Source organism: Bufo bufo, chromosome 8, assembly GCF_905171765.1.
Source record: "Bufo bufo chromosome 8, aBufBuf1.1, whole genome shotgun sequence".
NCBI classification, from domain to species: domain Eukaryota; kingdom Metazoa; phylum Chordata; class Amphibia; order Anura; family Bufonidae; genus Bufo; species Bufo bufo.
Window position 1 is genome coordinate 56,424,224 of NC_053396.1, and position 21,243 is coordinate 56,445,466.

The window sequence follows — 21,243 nt, forward strand, 5'->3', positions numbered from 1 at the left end:
TTCACATGGAGAACCCCCTGTAATGCAGAAAAGGGTGACATTTGTGATTAAAACAGACACAACAATCATCTATTGTTGGGAACTCTACTTACATTAAAATCGTAAGTAGCTAAGTCGTACATAGGGGTTGAGCAGAACGTAACTTGGGGAACAAATCAATGCAGGAAGATACTCAGATTAAAGTCCCTATTGAGTCCTTTCGGTTCCAACGTATCCAGTTTATGTATCCATTTCAGTTCCAATTTTTTTAGAAGAGTCTCTCGGTCCCCTCCCCTCCAGAGTTGTGGAATCCCATCGATGACCTGAAATCTCAACTGTGAGATATTGTGCCCAGATTTCACGAAATGTTCCGGGACAGGTAGTTCTAGAACATGTTTGCAGATTTTTGACTTATGTTGGGTAAGTCTTTCTTTAATCTCCTGTGTGGTTACGCCACACATATAGGAGTCCGCATGGGCATTGTAAAATGTAGATGACAAATGAAGTTACATGTGTACAATTGTTTGATAGGGTATCTAGTACCTGTCCGGGGATGTACAAACGTGTTGCCCTTCATCATGCTGTTGCAGTGGCAACATCCTAGGCATGGGAAGCTGCCCGTTCTTTTGTTCTCTTGTTGTTTTGGGGTGTATGAATCTGCATGTACTAGTCTATCTTGTAGGTTAGTGCCCCTTTTGTATGAAAACAATGGAGGATTCTGGAACTCAGGAGTTTTCCGGAAAGGTTGGGTCAAGAGTTTCCAGTTCGTTTTAATGATCAGTGAGATTTTATTGCTGAGAGGGTTATATGTAGACACAAATGAGATTTTTTGGAGTTGTTCTTTACGTTTTCTTTTCTCGAATAATCCTCGTCTAGACATACTTTGTACTCTGTCCTCATGTTTTTTTTAATAAGTTTAGGGGGATATCCTCTTTCTGTGAATTTCTGTGTCATTTCATCTAGTCGAGTTTGTGTGTTTTGTTCTTTACTCACTACCCTCCTGACCCGTAGGAATTGGCTATAGGGGAGTGATTTCACCATCCCGCGTGTGTGTGCACTATCAAAGCGCAGAAGGTTGTTTCTGTCTGTTTCTTTGCGAAACAGGTCAGTGTGTAGAGAGTTGTTTTCTGTGTAAACCAACACATCCAGGAATTATAGTTGTTCAGCTGAGTTTACCTTTGTGAATTGTAATTCCTGGTGGATCCCATTAAGATAGTCGTTAAATTCCTGCAATTGGGATACTGTTCCTGTCCAGATGAAGAAGATATCATCTATATATCTCATCCAGCCCCTCACAAATTGGAAGAAGCTGGATGGATATATATGTACATCCTCAAAATGTGCCATGTACATAATAGCGTAGGCCGGGGCCACAGTGGAGCCCATTGCGGTTGCTCTGCATTGGAAATAGAGCTCTTCTTTGAAAAAAAAATTATTGCAGGTCAGTACGACTTCCAAGAGGGATAGGATCAATTGTACCCTCTGTGGTGTGTGGTTTGAATTGTCAAGTCTGTGTTGTACCACCTCTAGTCCTTTGTGATGTTCTATGCTGGTATACAGGCTTACAACGTCAAATGAGACTAGTAAATTACCCTCTGTGTAGTCAAGGTCTCTCAATTTAAGGATAAAGTGGGAGGTGTCTCTGACAAAAGAAGTGGGTGAAGTTGCAAACTCTTGTAGGATCTTATCTAAAAAGACAGCTATCGCGGAGAAGATGGAGTTAATCCCTGATACATTGGGGCGTCCTGGTGGGTTGGTTCTATCTTTATGTATTTTTGGTAGAATGTAAAGAACCGGCGTGATGGGGTGTGTTGCGATAAGGTAGTCATGAAGTGATTTGTCAATGGTATCTTCAGCATACGCGTCGTCGACCAGTAATTTGATTCTCTGCATGATTTCAAATTTTGGATCATGGTCGTCCTAACAGTATACTGATGTGTCATTAAGCTGGCGTGTAACCTCTTGTTCATATTTAACAGTGTCCATGATTACTATGGCCAACTTTATATCACCACCCCGGTCCTCCTTTAGCTGCTGGCACATATGGCATATTTAGTTTCTATGGAGGGGATGCGATTCTCACTCTTCTGGGGAAAGCCCCTTCTCCTTAGCAACAATAGACGTCATCGACGCCTGTGCTCTGATTGGTGCTGTGGGCGGAGGACGTTCCCTATACCAGGATCTGCCCCCGGCAACAACGGACGTCACAGGCGCCCGATTTTTCTATTGGCCGTCTTAGAATCCCTCCCCTTGTGGGTGTGGGGACTCGGCGCAGGCGCATATGGACTCAGAGTGCGCCAGATTTTGGCGCGAACTCACGTCTGGACACAGCGCTGGTTTTCACATGGACCCTCCCCCACCAGTAAGTATTATTCCATTTTAGGTATAACCAGTGGATAAACGATGTAATTAACTACACTTAGTCACTTCTACAGATGTAGAACTTTAATCACTAAGAGACACACCCACTGAGCCACTATTTAAAGGCACATTCCACTATATGATTTCAGAGCTTGAGAAAGACCAGAGATGGTTGAAACGTTGCTTTCTGTATGCTGCTGTTACCAATAAAGTAACCGACTTTTTCACCAGAACTGAGGAGTGCTGTGGATTTTCTATTTATTTGTCTGAGCTTAGCAACATCCCTAGCAACCAATAGGAAAGTTGCCTACCCCTTACTATATAAGAACCTCCCCAGGACCCATTTTCTACAGTTTTCTAAAGTTCTGAGAGAGAGCAGTTACATTGCTGTGCTCTGAGCTTTCCACTGATTACATTAGATAGATACACAGTGCACCAATCAGTAATATGTAGTCAGAACTGCTAGTATGTGAAGTTTCACGTATTGCGCCAAAATATTCGCATCATTAGTGCCAATTAGCGCAATCGCGAATATATTGGAGCACTCTATCTGCATATAAAGCCATTTTTAATGTTCTGCTGTGCCAACCATTTTCTACAGTCTCAGGAAACTTCTAGCAGCTTGGAAAATGTAGCAAAAAAGTGACCCACGCCTGTATTGCGTGCGCATTATTACATTGCCGATTTTCGTAATCAAGAAAATAATCGCAAATTCTAGAATTCGCGAATATATAATGAATATTCTACAAAATATTCGCGAAATATCGCAAATTCGAATATTGCCCCTGCCGCTCATCACTAGTGATGAGCTCCCTCCTAATCACATTTCCAAGTATCACCAACAGCTTTTTTGCGGTCTGCACAAAAGGGGACTATATACTGATCAGTTGTTATAAACCTTAACAATGCAAGCCATGGCCTGCAGGCTATCATCACCAGTATTTCTGGAAACATGCACCCGTATCAACCAGTGGGATGAGGCGTTGATAACACTTTATATTAAAAGGTGTAGGGAATTAGATTAGTGGTATACGAGTCCCTATCAGACCGGAACAGTTTCAATGGAGTCCAGGAGAAATGGCACTACTTATAATTGGCACTATTGAAGGCAACAGATAATTGCATTAGGATTGTCAGTAAAAGCAAAAAAAAAGGGAGACCACTGTGGTACTCAGCAGAAGTGGCCAAAATCATTAAAAACAAAAAGCATTTAGTAATTATATAAAAAAAAACGAAGATGACAGAGAAATTTATAAGATTAGGCAGAGGGAGGCCAAGCCAGTTATAAGAGCTTCTAAAGCACAGGCAGAAGAAAATTAGCTCAGTCAGTGAAAAAAGGTGATAAGACATTCTTCAGATAAATGAATAAAAAAATGAAATTAAAACAAGGAATTACCAAATTAAAAACAAAAGAAGGAAGGTATATGGAAGAAGATGAATAACTAGCTGACTGTCTCAATGATTACTTCTGTTCAGTTTTTACAAAGGAAAATGAAGGAAAAGGACCTCAGTTAGGGAGGAAGCCTAATGAATCTTTTGATGCATGTGTCTTTACAGAGGAAGAGGTTCTAAGTCAGCTGTCTAAAATTAATACAAATAAGTCACAGGGGCCTGATGGGATACACCCAAAGCTATTAAAAGAGCTTAGCGGTGTACTAACAAAACCATTAACAGATTTATTTAACCAATCACTGGTAACGTAACAGGAGTCGTCCCAGAAGATTGGAAATTAGCAAATGTTGTGCCCATTCACAAGAAAGGTAGTAGGGAGGAATCGGGCAACTATAGGCCAGTAAGCCTGACATCAATAGTGGGGAAATTAATGGAAACCATACTTAAGGAGAGGATTGTGGAACATCTAAAATCCCATGGATTGAAAGATGAAAAACAGCATGGGTTTACTTCAGGGAGATCATGTCAAACTAATCTTATAGATTTTTTTGATTGGGTGACTAAAATAATAGATGGAGGAGGTGCAGTAGACATCGCTTATCTAGACTTTAGTAAGGCTTTTGATACTGTCCCACATAGAAGGCTTAAATAAATTGCAGTCTTTGAGCTTGGAGTATATTCAGACCATGGTCTTGTTACCAGTTAGGTACCTCAGGGATCTGTTCTGGACCCATATTGTTTAATATCTTTATCAGCGAAATTGCAGAAGGCCTCGATGGTAAGGTGTGTCTTTTTGCTGATGACACAAAGATTTGTAACAGGGTTGATGTTCCTGGAGGGATACACCAAATGGAAAAGGATTTAGGAAAACTAGAGGAATAATCAAAAATCTGGCAACTAAAATTTAATGTTGATAAGTGCAAGATAATGCCCCTGGGGCGTAAAAACCCAAGATCAGAATATAAAATCAGTGATACAGTCCTAACCTCAGTATCTGAGGAAAGGGATTTAGGGGTCATTATTTCAGAAGACTTAAAGGTACGCAGACAATGTCATAGAGCAGAAGGAAATGCTAGCTGAATGCTTGGGTGTATAGGGAGAGGCATTACCAGTAGAAAGAGGGAGGTGCTCATGTCGCTCTACAGAGCACTAGTGAGACCTCATTTGGAGTATTGTGCGCAGTACTGGAGACCATATCTCCAGAAGGATATTGATACTTTGGAGAGAGTTCAGAGAAGAGCTACTAAACTAGTACATGGATTGCAGGATAAAACTTACCAGGAAAGGTTAAAGGACCTTAACATGTATAGCTTGGAAGAAAGATGAGACAGAGGGGATATAATAGAAACTTTTAAATACATAAAGGGATTCAACATGGTAAAAGAGGACAGAATATAAAAATAAACTTTTTAAATAAATAAGCAATTCCATTGGGCCTTGATTCCCAAATTGGGGTAAATAAGCTAATACTACTGTTATTGGGGTGTCCACATTGACAATGAATATACAGTTACTGTACAGTATGTTGAACTAAGAGGTGTCTGGGCCCTCCAATGGAACAGACAGTGGCAAAAATGTTGCTGGAGCTGGCAGCAACAGGCCAGAGCTGCCACCGTCATCCACTAGTTTTGTTTTTCATGACCAATTTCGCTGTCCTGGAATGGTTTACTCGGTCTTCAACATCATCTCAACTGACATCAGACACCCAGGAGTCACACTCAATTGGCATGGCCCAGAAATGAGCTTTGTGTGCTCACCTCTCCTGAACTTCCCTCTTTCCTTTGCTGCTCATTCTGCCAGGCAAGTGATGTATATCGCCAGTTCTCATCTGCTTTTCAGTGAGGAAGATATTATTGAGGACAGTCAGAAGCTACTGGCCAGCCCAGATTTGGAGGAGAGGTCTGCTGCTTCTGTAACACCCCAGAGTTGTGTTACTACACGCCTCTACCCCGCTACTGTCTTGTAGAGCCTGTATATTGTCATCAGATGTAATTTACATGATGACTTCACAAATGTGCATACAAAAACCATGTTAAATACAATGTTTCCTGTAATTTTCCAGGTACACTAGCAGGAGGCAGCAATGCATTGGCCAGGTACTAGTTTCAGTTTAGTTTATCTAGGCTGGAATGGATTATTCCAGTTTAGCTCCCCCTCTGTGGAGGTGTGGACTGTTCCCACATCCTGCAGCATGGGTGGAGAAGGAAGTTAGAGTCAGTGTAGCCTCCTCCTCCCCCCCCCCCTCCCCGGATAGGGGAAGGCTGTGTGATAGCATTCAGGAGATCCCCTGCATAGGGAAGACAGCAAGGATCTTGTCTCAGCTGAGACTTGATCAAATCTCCAGACTGAGCACCTGCAGCTCAACTGGATGAAAAGAAGCAGAAAGTCACAGGCAACCTCCAGAATTCCAGGAAGAAAAGCATCCCCTGAGAAATCATCTGTGAGTTAAGTCCAGAGACCTAGGAGAAGCCATTCCTCCTCAGCTAATCTGTCCCCACGAAGCAGAAGGTACAGAAAAGTGCAGAAGATTAATTCCTGCCACAGTCACAGAGCTACCAAGCAGACGTCCTATCCTGCAAGCTCCCCACATATCAAGCAGAAGCATTTATTTCTGCCAATGATTGCCAAAACCTGCTGGGACCAGAGACCAAAGCTGTATACTGCTTGGATACAAGTTATCTTCAGTAAAGAAACGTTTGAATGTCACCTAAATGTCTAGATATCATTTCTGCTGCAAAATTCCTCTATTACTCCTACTATCACTACACTCACATTTATTGCAAATGAGCCAGGAGTCCAGCCGTAGGAGACACCGTTGACACATATTACACTACCCTATAGAGACATTATAGGCCATTACACCACTCTGGCATTCCTAATATGGGACGTACGTTATAACACCTTGGAAAGGCCTTGTGATAGTACCCTGCGCATGCTGCAATTGATGTCACGAACAAACTACAGACTATTAACCACCCGTACCTGGCCACTGCATAAGTGGCGTCAGTGTACCCCGTTCCTGGTCACTGCACTTCCTTCTGTAGGTGTGCAAGTAGCGAAGATGACAGTCGAGTGGGAGCAGGTGTTGCGAGTGGTCATGGACACAGCCATGAGACTGGTGAAGGTGACATAGGTAACGAGCAGACAGTAGTGGATGATCATGTTGCAGATCGCACGGGAGAGCTGGGTGAAGAGAGGGCTTAATCATAACCATCAGGGGGTGAGGATGGCAGCTTGCCCATGAGACAGCGTCAGGGTGGCAGCATGCAGCTGAGTCAGCAGAGTGCAAGCATGGCCGTGAGCCAGCAGGGTGGAAGCAGTGTGAGATCAGGAGCGAAACATGCCTGGAGTAGACTGTCTGCTACTCAGGAGGCTCCCTGTCTAGAAACAACCAGGTGCACAGCTTCATAGAGGCAACAGCAGGCAGTGATGAAGGTGAAACGCAATACTTGCCGGAATGGGAATTTTTCATCAAGTCACCAGAGGACATTAGCATGGCCATATGTAGGATCTGTGGGCAGAAGGTGAAGTGTGGTCAGGGTGCCATGGCACTGTGTCAACACATAGAGCGTCACCATAAAGTGGCCTGGGAAAACTATGTTGCTAATGTTGCGGTACAGCCTGATGCATCGCCCAGCAGCCTGCACCCCTTCTCCAGCAGTCAGGGTTCCACCAACTCAGCAGAAGGGAGCTGTGTTTCCTTCCCATCGTCTTCTGGTCCTGAAGCTCCTCCTCCTCCTTCTACTCCTCATAACGCATTTTGTCAGCAATCGATCACCAAGGCAATTGCAAAATTATAACAATATGCATGTACTCATCCAACAGCACAGAAGCTGAACATGCTCCTGGCCAAGTTGCTGGTACTACAGTCCCTCCCTTTCCATGTGGTTGACTTTGCACTTTTCAGAGATCTGATGACTTGTGCTCAACCAAGTTGGAGAGTCACAAGCCTTCACTACTTCTCTAAAAAATCTGAACCACAGGGTGTTATATAGGCTAATCTGAACCACAGGGTGTTATATAGGCTAATTTTAGCATATTTGATTATTAAAAAAATACATACATACAGCAGAAGGTGGACTAGTCCTTGAGTCTTTCAGTGTCTGGTACAGTTCACAGCATAGCCGATGTGTGGAACTGTAGCTGTGGTCAAGGACAATATATGTCGTTTACAGCCCACTGAGTAAATGTGGTTCCTGCCCAGACACACCAGCAACTTGGCCAGGTGATAGCAATGCATCCTCCGCGTTCTCATGCTGTGATTCTGGCGCCAATGTCTTCCTCTGCCTCTTCATCCTCCACCTTGTTCTCAGACTCCACTGTAGACACAGTTCAGAGTGGTTCTCCAGGGTACCACCTATGCAGAGCACAGTGGTGTCACACTGTTCTGCTCCATGTCATCCACCAAGACCCAACTCCAGGATGTCATGGAATCTGTGCACGCACTTCGGTCACTCTTGCCATGCAAAACATGCCCTCCTTGGGCTGCAAATGCGGAATAGTGTTCCCCAACATCACCTCACATGCAACATTTCCACATGTTGGAACTCCATCCTCCATATGTTGGACTGACTTTATGAGCAGAGGAAGGCAGTGAACGATTTCTTGATGATGTAGGTGGACAGGGGTACTCCCCGGTCTAACTTCGAAGTTAGCAAGTGGCAGCTCATGTGTGACACCTAAGCTAGCCATTGTCATGCGGTTCTGCACCTGGTCAGACTTGGTGAACAGAGCCACACCGGGGAGGAACTGCTCCCATCATCAATAAAGAAATTGAACACTGACTGTCTCCTTGCCAACTGGAGATAGGAACCATGGTTACTAATAACCGGAAGAACATTTTGTCTGCACTGCATCAGAGAGAGATAACCCATTTGCCCTGCATGGCTCACATCTTCAATCTCATTGTCACCCAGTTCCTCAAGTCTTCCACTGAAATGCAAGAGCTGTTAAAAATGTCTAGAAAACTGTGCATGCACGTCAGCACACTAACACGTCATGCCCTCTTTGAGCTGCAAGAAAAAATGCTCTTCCCCAACATCACCTGATATCCGGGATTTTCACCCATTGGAACTCCCACGCTACATACAGTATATTAGACCGCCTGTATGAGCAGACGAAGGCGGTCAATGATTTATTAATGCAGCAGACAGACAGGTCTACTCCCTGGTGTAACTTCCACGTTAGCCAGTGGCAGCTTCCACATTGTGCCATTTGCTCAGGCCCTTTGAGGAGGCTACTTTATTTGTCAGTCGGCAGGACCAGGGGATGAATGATGTAATTCCACTCATTCTCGTCCTGGAGCAGATTTTGATAAATCTGGCTGGCCAGGGGACAGGAGATATGCTGCCTCCATTTTACGGCCATCTGAGCCCTATGGGGGCTGAACTGGAGGAGGAGGAGGACATTAATGCCCTGGAATTGCATACAGAAATAGGTGGTTTATCTTCCCAAAAGACAGGAGAGGAACAAGAGGAGCATGAGGAGCTGGAGGGTGATGAGAGATGAGAAAAACCAGGCGGATAACCTCAACACACCGTGGCAGTATGCAGTGGATTCTCTTCAATTCCCTTGTCCAAATGCTGAGTTGCTTACGTAGTGATAGCTGCATTATCACCATTTGGCAAGGGGATGACTTGTGGCTCTTCATGATGTTAGACCCTAGCTACCAGGACAAAATGAGGGCCTTTTTTACACCTGCTGAGAGGGATGATAAACTCAAGTACTATCGAGACATCCTTTGTAGTTGGTTGTTCCCTGCCAATGTGTGCCATCGCCCATCCTAAAGAAGGTCTGACTGGGGGGACCTTCTTCCCTCACGTTCCACTGCCATGACTGCTGGGGGGGTGCAGGAGCAGCACCAGCTCCATCAGCAGCAACTTAAGTAATGTGCAACTGCAGTAATGCTCTGACTGCAGTGTTCTGCCATGCCAGAATATTGTGAAAAATGGCCCGCTACTTCTCGGCACGTGCTTCAGCCACTATTCTGATGCTGCCAGAATATACATACTTGAAATGAGCAAATCAATTCTATTAATTTGGAATTCATCCCATGTTTGTTTGTTTTTTTGTTTTGTTTTTTATCAAATATGCTAAAATTTGCCTATATAACACCCTCTTGTCACGAGGGTGTCAAGAACCACGCCTGACTCCATTATACCCGGGGTCAGGAAGTCGCAGCGGTTGGCTGCGCGCTCTATGTAAGATAGGGCTGTTTCCTTATGGTAGCTTTCTGGGTTTGCTTTGCAAACCCTTTTGGCTCACTCAGGGATCCGTAGCTCCTTCTCCTCAGCTGTTCCTTGTCCAGCACTCCCAACCTCCTTATATTCCCCTCTCACACTTCTCTGGTTGCCAGATATAGAGCTTCCTGCCTGGACATCTATTCTGACCCTCTGGAGCTGTGTTGCTGCGTTCTCTGGTTGTTGGTCCAGAACGCTACCCTCCGGATCCCTGTTGGACCTTTGTGGTCTGCTGTGGTCGCCCACCTGGGTGTATGTGTTTGTCTGTATTGTCTGTCCTCTTCCTGGTGTTTCCCTCTTAGTGTCAGAGGTGCGGACTAGCGATCCCACCGGCCCGTTCACTATCTAGGGCTCATTTTAGGGAAAGCCAGGGTTTAGGCACGTGATCGCCGCACGGGTGAGGAACCCGTCTAGGGACGTCAGGACAGTCAGGTGCCAGCCGCAAGGTGAGTCAGGGGTCACCACTTTACCCTCTCCCTTGGGCAGGGCTTTCCCTTTTCCCTCCCTGTGCGTGACGCCGGCCATTACATTATATCTGGCCCTTATTTTGTGTAGGTAAAAAATAAATAAAAAAATAAACATTTTTTTTTTACCTACTTAGAATCCAGTATGGATCAAATTGCTGCTCTGTCCAAACAATTTCATGGCCTGTCTTTGGAGGTGGCAGGATTGAAGGCGTCGGTCCTCCAGCAACAGCAGCAATTACAACAGACTGCAAGCCCAGCGGTTGCTACTGGTAACCAGGTTGTTGCGGAACCCAAGGTCCCTCTCCCTAACAGATTTTCTGGTGGAAGGGACAAGTTTTTGACATTCCGTGAGGCCTGTAAATTATACTTTAAACTACGCCCTTACTCCTCTGGTAATGAAGAACAGCGGGTGGGGGTTGTTATTTCCCTGCTGCAGGGGGACCCGCAGTCCTGGGCGTTCTCTTTACCTACTGATTCCCAGGCTCTTCGGTCAGTGGATGAGTTTTTCGGGGGGCTTGGGTCTCATATATGACGACCCTGACCGAGTCGCACTGGCGGAATCAAGATTACGGAGACTCCTACAAGGAGAGCGGCCGGTAGAGGAGTATTGCTCTGACTTCCGTAGGTGGGCTACGGATACCCAATGGAACGACCCGGCTCTCAGGAGGGTTAAGGATGCGCTTGCATTATATGAGACCCCCTTTTCCCTTGATGCGGTTATGTCCCTTTCTATCCGAATAGATAGACGCCTTAGGGACAGGTTGAAAAAAACTGAGCCATTGGTAACCCCTCCCAAGCAGCAGTTAGTCTGTACGGACTTAGACGAGCCTATGCAGCTAGGAGGAACTACTCGTCAGGCCCGTCCTCCTGAGGCTCGCCGTAGGCGTGGAGTTTGTTTTTTTTGTGTGGAGAGGGGTCATTTCATTAATGTCTGTCCTTCTTTCCTCAGAAACAAAAGACCGTCGGAAAACTACTAACCCCAGGCTGTGTGGAGGATGTCAGCCGGGGGGTATACGTTTTCTCTATACGTACATCGCAATTTGTGTTGCCAGCGGTTATTGTTTTTGGTGATAAGACGGAGACTATTTCTTTCTTTCTAGACAGTGGAGCAGGGGTAAATTTGATAGATGCCCATTTTGCCCGCACTATGGGTTTGTCTCTCTGTACGCTACAGAGACCTATTCCCATATTCGCTATTGATTCTGCTCCTCTGTCTCAGAGAAACCTCACCCACATTGTTCATAATTTACACCTTCGGGTAGGGGACCACCATAACGAGATGCTTTCATGTTATGTTCTGGAGGGGCTTCCCACTCCGGTAGTGCTGGGTCTTCCCTGGTTGGTAGCGCACAATCCAGTGGTGGATTGGCAGGCCAGGGAGATATTGGAGTGGAGTGAGCAGTGCAGAGAAAATTGCTTAAATAGCAATTGCTTAGTCGCCTCCATAACTACCCTACCTACATTTATTTCGGATTTTGAGGACGTTTTTTCTGAAAAGGGTTGTCAGAAGTTACCACCTCATCGTCCTTATGATTGCCCGGTTAACCTTATTCCCGGCGCAAAATTACCCAAGACCAGGTTATATAATCTTTCAGGTCCAGAGAGACAAGCCATGAAAGATTATATCTCCGAGAGCTTGGCTAAGGGACACATCAGACCCTCTTCTTCACCCGTGGCTGCAAGGTTTTTCTTCATTAAAAAGAAAGATGGGGGCCTGCGTCCTTGCCTAGATTTTCGCGAATTAAATCGGATAACCATCCGAGACCCATACCCTCTTCCTCTCATTCCTGACCTGTTTAACCAGATTGCGGGTGCTAGGTGGTTCTCCAAACTTGATTTTAGGGGGGCCTACAATCTGATTCGTATTAAGGAGGGGGATGAGTGGAAGACAGCTTTTAACACCCCTGAGGGGCATTATGAAAATCTAGTTATGTCTTTCGGTCTGACCAATGCTCCTGCCGTCTTTCAACATTTCGTTAATGACATTTTTAGTCATCTAATCGGCAGGTTTGTGGTAATATACCTAGATGATATTTTAATTTATTCGTCTGATCTGAGAACACATGAGGTGCATGTCAGACAAGTACTGCAGGTCCTACGAACGAATAATTTATATGCTAAAATTGAAAAATGTGTCTTCGCCGTTCAGGAGACACAATTCCTAGGTTATTTTTTATCTGCTTCAGGTTTCCGTATGGATCCTAGGAAGGTCCAGGCAATTTTAGATTGGGATCTTCCTGAGAACCTCAAAGCACTACAACGGTTCTTGGGCTTCGCGAATTTCTATAGGAAATTCATCAAAAATTATTCACTTATTGTAAAACCCCTTACTGACATGACTAGGAAGGGGACTGATTTTTCTAAATGGTCTGACGCCGCTAAAGTTGCTTTTTCCTCTCTAAAAGAGAGGTTTACCTCAGCACCTGTACTAGTCCAACCTGATGTCTCTCAGCCTTTTATTGTTGAAGTCAATGCGTCAGAGGTGGGAGTGGGGGCGGTGCTGTCTCAGGGTCCGTCTCCTGGCAAATGGCGTCCTTGTGCTTTCTTTTCTAAAAAACTATCTGCAGCAGAAAAGAACTACGATATTGGCAATAGGGAACTATTAGCTATTAAACTTGCGTTTGAGGAGTGGCGTCACTTTTTAGAGGGGGCAGTCCACCCCGTCACTGTGATTACGGACCACAAAAATCTTCTGTACCTCGAATCAGCTAAGCGTCTCACCCCTAGACAGGCTAGGTGGTCGCTATTTTTTACCAGGTTTAACTTTGTGATTACCTATCATCCTGGGGCAAAGAATACCAAGGCTGATGCACTATCTCGTTGTTTCCCTGGAGGGGGTAATGTGAGTGATCCGGTGCCCATTCTTCAAAGAGGAGTGGTTGTTTCTGCAGTACACTCTGTTCTGGAGGGGAAGGTGTTAGAGGCCCAGGGGGACGCCCCGGTCTCTTGCCCCTCAGAGAAATTGTTTGTACTGTTGAACCTACGTTTTGAACTATTAAAGGAACATCATAATTCGGCACTTGCTGGGCACCCGGGTAGTAAAGCAACTTTGGAGCTATTGTCTCGTCGTTTTTGGTGGCCAAGGTTGCGTCAGGATGTATTGGATTTTGTGTCTTCTTGTTCTACCTGTGCGCGCGCAAAAGTTTCACATACACGTCCTGCAGGGTCTCTATTACCACTCGTCATTCCCAATAGACCAAGGACACATCTGTCAATGGATTTTATCACTGACTTACCTTTGTCTGCGGGTAAAACAGTTATTTTGGTAGTAGTGGACAGGTTTAGCAAAATGGTACACTTCATTGCGTTACCCGCACTACCTAATGCTAAGACTCTTGCTCAGGTATTCGTCAGTGAAATCGTGAAGCTTCACGGGGTCCCCTCCGATGTTGTTTCGGATCAAGGTACCCAGTTTATTTCAAAATTTTGGAAAGCTTTTTGTTCCCGTTTGGGGGTACACTTGTCCTTTTCCTCAGCTTTCCATCCTCAGTCGAAAGGACAGACTGAGCGTACCAACCAAAACCTAGAGACATATCTAAGATGTTTTGTGTCTGAAAACCAAGAGTTGTGGTCATCATATTTACCGTTAGCTGAGTTTTCCATAAATAATCGTCGTCAGGAATCCACTGGCAAGTCACCATTTCTTGGTGCATATGGTTTTCATCCCCAATTCTGTACTTTCAAAGAGGGGGGGTCTTCTGGGGTTCCCGAAGAGGAACGGTTTTCGTCATCTCTTTCATCGGTATGGCAGAAGGTGCAAGCTAACTTGAAAAATATGGGAGGTAAATACAAATGCATGGCTGATAAGAGACGGTCGCCAGGTCCGGACCTAGGAGTGAATGACTATGTGTGGTTGTCTACTAGGAATATTAAATTGAAGGTTCCTTCTTGGAAATTGGGTCCTAGGTTTATTGGTTCTTACAAAATTGTAGCCATCATCAACCCCGTGGCTTTTCGCCTGGAGTTACCTCAGACTTTTAAAATCCATAATGTCTTTCATAAGTCGTTACTCAAAAAATATGTTCCACCTCTAGAACCGTCACCGCTGCCACCCCCTCCTGTTGTCGTGGATGGTAATCTAGAATTTCAGATATCCAAAATTGTTAATTCTCGTCGGGTCCGCCGCTCTCTTCAATATCTGGTGCATTGGAGAGGTTACGGTCCCGAGGAAAGAATGTGGGTTCCTGCGTCTGAGGTAAACGCCGACAGGTTAGTTCGGGTTTTTCATGCCTCTCATCCTGAGAGACCTGGTCCTGAGTGTCCGGAGGGGGGTACTGTCACGAGGGTGTCAAGAACCACGCCTGACTCCGTTATACCCGGGGTCAGGAAGTCGCAGCGGTTGGCTGTGCGCTCTATGTAAGATAGGGCTGTTTCCTTATGGTAGCTTTCTGGGTTTGCTTTGCAAACCCTTTTGGCTCACTCAGGGATCCATAGCTCCTTCTCCTCAGCTGTTCCTTGTCCAGCACTCCCAACCTCCTTATATTCCCCTCTCACACTTCTCTGGTTGCCAGATATAGAGCTTCCTGCCTGGACATCTATTCTGACCCTCTGGAGCTGTGTTGCTGCGTTCTCTGGTTGTTGGTCCAGAACGCTACCCTCCGGATCCCTGTTGGACCTTTGTGATCTGCTGTGGTCGCCCACCTGGGTGTATGTGTTTGTCTGTATTGTCTGTCCTCTTCCTGGTGTTTCCCTCTTAGTGTCAGTGGTGCAGACTAGCGATCCCACCGGCCCGTTCACTATCTAGGGCTCATTTTAGGGAAAGGCAGGGTTTAGGCACGTGATCGCCGCACGGGTGAGGAACCCGTCTAGGGACGTCAGGGCAGTCAGGTGCCAGCCGCAAGGTGAGTCAGGGGTCACCACCTTACCCTCTCCCTTGGGCAGGGCTTTCCCTTTTCCCTCCCTGTGCGTGACGCCAGTCATTACACCTCTAGTCTCCTAAGACTCATCTATTTTTCTAAAAAGACAATAAACATGAGTATTAATTAATTAATTTTTAACTACAAGTGAGATGTGCAATTCAATTCTCTATCCAAAGCAAGAGAACTAAAACATACCACCAGGAATATACTTTCCTCAATAAGATATTGTAACGAACCAGTGGGTGTGAACCCCTTGTGCCACTGACTGGCAATACTCTGGAGGGGCGTAACTAAGCAACACCAGGTCTTCACTAGCGGCTCTGGTGGTGAGCATAAACTTGAGCCACGGTAGTTGCCAGGGGCTACTCCAAAGGGTAAACCGAGTCAGTGGTAGCTGGTCCAGCAGACTGGAAGATACCAACAATGGTACCAGCAGAGTCAGACATCGATACTGATACAGATACAGATGCAGGAACTAAAGACAGACAAGGCATAACAAGGCAGAAGCAGTTACCTGCGCTGCAAGCGATAGAAGCTAAGCGGCCCCAGGCAGAGCTGCACACGGATGGTGATTCCCCCTCCAGAGAAGCCAGGGACCCCCTTCCGGAGGCAGACATAAAACAAGAACAGAAGCAGACATGAACAGAATAACAGAAGCAGTAAGGACTGCCAGACAGACAATAACAGGACATGGAACAGATGCAGATAAGCTCTGCTAGGCTCAGATGCAGATAAGCTCTGCTAGGCTATACAGAAATACAAACATGACAACGGATGCAGTTAAGCACTGCTAGGCTAGCAAGGAACAGAACAGGAACAAATAACATCATAGTACAGGGCAGGTACAGACAGAACAGGACATAGCAAAAACAAGATACTAAATACAGACTACAACAATGTAAACCTAGGCGGAACCACATATGGAAAGACCCCTTGGGTTAGCAGCAAGGAGCTTCACCAAGAACGGAACAGGATAAACTGACAGACAGAACAACTAAACCAGAACTGACCAACAGAACAACTAAACCAGAACAACTAAACCAGAACTTACTGACCCCAGGAACAGGACACACAGGGAGTCTTGAATAAGTGCACCTGCAAAACCACACCCAGGCACCGCAGACAGGGGGAGTTAACCCCATCAGCACCAGAGCACCAAACAAGACACACAAGAACAGAACCGGACGTTGCCCCTGGCAACCGGCATACATGGGATACAGAAATGCAGATACAGTCAAAGGGGTACACACGTACAAGAGCAGAGTACACACTAGAAACTGCATACAGCACGCAGCCCCTAGCAACCAGCCTGCACAGGATTCACCCGCAGCCAGTACACAAAAATCGTGCAGCCAGCCTGCACGGCAACACACGTCACGGTGAACCGCGCAGTGACAGACAGACATGAAAGCCAGCTCCCTTTCCAGAACCTGCTCTCTGCGTTGAGCTGCTCCCTTTTGCTTTGGGTGACAGCCTTGGCATCCAACCAGGAGACTACTAAAGCTTGTGTACTTAGCTGCTGCTTGAAGCTTTCTGCCCCTGTATCAACTAACAGAGATAGCTGTGCATAAACACAGCTGCTCTGTGCTCTGAGCTCTGCTCCAGTGAAACCTACAGAGAGCAAGGAGAACTTTTAAAGTCAATAGAAATAACTCAACATAAACTGCTGATGTTTTGTCCTAAAGAGGTTGTCCAATTTATTTTTGTTATCAATATCAGATTGTGGGGGTCCGACACCCAGCACTCCTGCTGATCAGCTGGTTGAAGAGAAGGCACGTGCTGTGCCATCACTGCCTTCTCTTCATTGTTGCAACAGCAGCGGTGAGCAGGTGTAGCTACAAGAACCCCCCCTCCCATTCACATCTATGGGACAACTCGTTCATATGCACTTGAATAGGAATGAGCCATGCCATAGAAGTGAATGGGACTGTTTTTTGTAGTTACACCTGCTCACCTCTGCGGTTGCGATGGCGAGCAGGTAAACAAATAAGTGATGGCTGCACTGGCACAGCGTGTACCTTTCTGATCAACCAGCTGATCGGCAGGGGTGCTGGGTGTCAGTCCCCCGCCAATCTGATATTGATGACCAAGCATAGGTCATCAATAAAAATAACTTGGCAATGCCTTTAATTGAACTAGTTAAATTACAAAAAAAAATTATCAGAGTCTTGGTCTTCCAGTAATTTTCCAGTAATCATTGATAATTGTTCTTTTTATTTTAGGGCGTGTTTTAATGACCTTCAGACCAGTTATATTATAGTGTGGCTCACACTGGATTATGTTTCTGACATCATATACATCATTGATATAATTATTCGATTTCGCACAGGTAATCTATGCTTTCAATATTTTTCATTCAATTTTACAATCAGTAGTTTTACAACAAAAATTGTTATAACAATCCAATACATGCATAACAAAAGATATACAGAATCAAACAAATATGGGACAAGAGACATTCTGCTGGGAATATAGCTCAAAGGGCCAGATTTATCATTACTCTGACAGCTCACTCCACTTTCACATATGGCTAAAGTCAGTTTTAGCCAAGTCAGATTTATGATCGGCCCTTTAAGACTGTAATAAATGTGGTTTGACGGTAGCAGTTTATCCGTCAGTAAGCAGCTTTACAAAAGTCGCATGTTTTTACGAAAAAGTTGCATGTTTTTACAAAAAAGTCGCATGTTCTATTAAAAAGTCTCATAAGATAAGTATGGTCCTCACCTGAGTGAAATTGCGCATTTTTTTGCGACTTTTTAGCGACTTTTTAAATAGTCCCAATAGTAAATCTGTCTAGAGATTAATTTACATAAGAAAACATGCCCACTTTCAGAAAACTGGCTAGCATAGTGCAGAGCAGAAAAAGTCGCAAATTTGTGCGCAGTTTTAGCGGATTTGCGCATTTTTTTGCGACTTTTTCACTCCATTATTCTGACTTGAGCTAATGATAAATCTGGCCCAAAGTGCTTATAGGCATAAAATGAAAAATATTTTGAAGAATAAAGCAAATAAAAAGGATAGCTATTTGAAGCATTAACAGTATCAGAACCACATTAGGCCATAGTAGTGGTTAAAACTGGAAAGGTAAATCATGTGAATGGGAGACTGACACGGTGAGGGAACAAAAGGAAGAAGGGGATGTTAGTCCACTGCACTAATTTGTCTATAGTGCTCACATAGATCTCATACAGGTGTACCAAATGTTTACTTGACAATGTTTAGTGCCTGAACTGTACTAATTTTAAGACATGGTCACAGTCACAATGTCTTCATGTACTGTTGCAACGAGCAAATGAAAACTACTAAAATGAACAATTTAAAAAGGTATCAAACTTACAGACCTGTAATCTCTCCTGTTTTTAGGATTCTTAGAGCAAGGACTACTTGTCAGAGATCCCAAGATGCTCAGTGACAGTTATATACAAACCTTGCAGTTCAAATTAGATGTCATCTCTATACTTCCCACAGACTTGGGTTACCTTGGGCTTGGGATTCACCGCCCAGAGCTTCGCTTTAACCGATTACTACATTTCCCACGCATGTTTGAATGTTTTGACCAGACTGAGACTCGAACTAGTTATCCAAACATTTTCAGAATATTCAATCTAGTGCTATACATTCTACTCATTATCCACTGGAATGCTTGCATTTATTATGCTATATCTAAAGCAATTGGTTTTGGTGTGGACACATGGGTTTACCCTAATGTTACTGATCCTGCCTATGGTTATCTGACACGTGAATATGTCTACTGTTTATACTGGTCTACTTTAACACTCACTACAATTGGAGAAACCCCTCCTCCAGTCACAGACACAGAGTACCTTTTCGTCATCTTTGACTTTTTGGTTGGTGTTTTGATCTTTGCTACTATTGTAGGAAATGTTGGTTCTATGATCTCGAACATGAATGCAACCAGGGCTGAGTTTCAGGCTAAAATAGATGCTATAAAACACTATATGCAATTTAGAAAGGTAAGCAAAGATTTGGAGGCCAAAGTTATCAGGTGGTTTGATTACCTTTGGACCAACAAAAAGACAGTAGATGAAAGAGAAGTGCTGAAAAATCTGCCTGACAAACTTAGGGCTGAGATTGCAATAAATGTTCATCTGGAGACACTAAGGAAGGTAAGTTGCTGCTAAATCCTCCATCTCTATAATTTTTTTGGAATTTTGTATTCAATATCTCTTGCAGTATATGAGAGGACAACATGTGCAAGTGTTATGTTACTTGTATAAAGATCATTATTGTCCTTTAGTTTGTTGTATATTAGTTATGTAAATCCTCTTCCATCTCTGATCTATACATTGATATTTTTCAGGTACGCATTTTTCAAAATTGTGAAGCAGGCCTCCTAGTGGAGTTGGTTCTTAAACTGAGACCTCAGGTTTTCAGCCCAGGAGATTACATCTGTCGGAAAGGGGATATAGGTCGGGAAATGTACATAATCAAGGAAGGAAAACTAGCTGTTGTTGGGGAAGATGGAATTACTCAATATGCTATTTTAACTTCAGGGAGTTGCTTTGGTGAGATTAGTATTTTAAATATTGAAGGGAGCAAGATGGGCAACCGCCGGACAGCTAGCATTCGTAGCCTTGGTTACTCTGACCTTTTCTGCCTTTCAAAAGATGATCTAATGGAGGCATTAGTAGAATATCCAGATGCTAAAAAGATTCTTGAAGAAAGAGGAAAAGAAATACTTGTAAAAGAGGGCCTACTTGATGAAACAAAGGAGAAAAATGCAATGAATGGAAAATCTACAGAAGAGAAATTAGAGCTCCTAGAGTCCAATTTGGACATGCTGCACACTCGATTTGCCCGTTTGCTTCGAGAATATAGTGATGCGCAGCAGAACCTCAAACAAAGGGTCACTTTTTTAGAGGGAAGATTAAAAGACTTACAAGGTGGTGAGATATCCTCAGATGACATGGAGGGAAAAAGTGATGCCTAACAAAGTTTTTTTCCTTTCATATAAATGGCTTATCTTTTATTCCCTTTCCTTCCCCACTTCCCTCCCCCCCCCCTTCCTTTTTCTGCTACCACCTATATAACCGTCAGCAATTCATATACTGTTTACAATCATCTGGTTGATAAAGTAATATAAGCAGTTCAAATGTTCATATATTAGTCAGTGGTTCATTCAATTAACATTATTGGTTATTAGTAATTCATGCAGTAATTCATTCCAGTGCAGTTCCTCAACACCACCTCAGCCTGGGTAACCTACAATACAGCCAGATCAGACACTGCACTTATAACAATTTAAGTTAGTCCCAAACATTATTAGTTGTTAATGGTTCATGCAGTAGTTCATTCAAGTGCAGTTCCTCAATAGCACCTAGGCCTGGCTATTCACCAGGCTGTAGGCCCACAGTACAATCCGATCAAGCAGTGCAGTTATAACAGGTCAGATTAGTCCCAGGCATTATTAGTGGTATTAATAGGGGGGACAAGGAGTATTACTGCTGTACATATAAAAGGGAGCAGGGAGAGGAGAAAGGTCCAGAACGTCCGGAATCTTTCGGTCCTCTAATCTTCTTAAAATTCCGATAACAACGGACTAGTTTGCCCTCGGGGGGAGGGGTAGAGGTCACCACCACAGGTTCTTATCTTCCAATTACACAAGTTCAAGAAGCGCACTATCATATATTCCAGCATTAATAACTGAGTATTTACACCCCCGGGATCAGACTTTTTAGCAGGCCTCCTCGTTTTAACTTTGCCTGACTGGCATCCCGTCTAATTTTTAGGGTGTGTAGCCCCCTGCCCCTGTTTCAAAACTCAGGATTAGCGCCTCTCTTTCTCAGACTTAAAGAACCTGAGATGCCGTGCTCAGATTCCGTCTGCCACAATGACCCGCCCCCTCCAACACCGTAATTCAGGCTTGTCTTCTGGGTGTAAGCTATCAGGGGATGGGGGGGGCGACCGAATCCCAGAGATGAACTT

General features: G+C 44.5%; 1 protein-coding gene across 1 annotated transcript in view; it reads left to right on the forward strand.

Moving 5' to 3' along the window:
• Positions 1-20,248, forward strand: part of LOC120978048 (cyclic nucleotide-gated olfactory channel-like) — a 332,263-nt gene extending 312,015 nt beyond the window's left edge. Inside the window, exons 5-7 of the mRNA XM_040406287.1 lie at positions 17,520-17,626; positions 18,661-19,424; positions 19,619-20,248. Of these exons, the coding sequence (XP_040262221.1) occupies positions 17,520-17,626; positions 18,661-19,424; positions 19,619-20,248 (1,501 nt within the window). The remainder of the gene's footprint in view (positions 1-17,519; positions 17,627-18,660; positions 19,425-19,618) is intronic.
• The last annotated feature ends 995 nt before the right edge of the window (positions 20,249-21,243 follow it).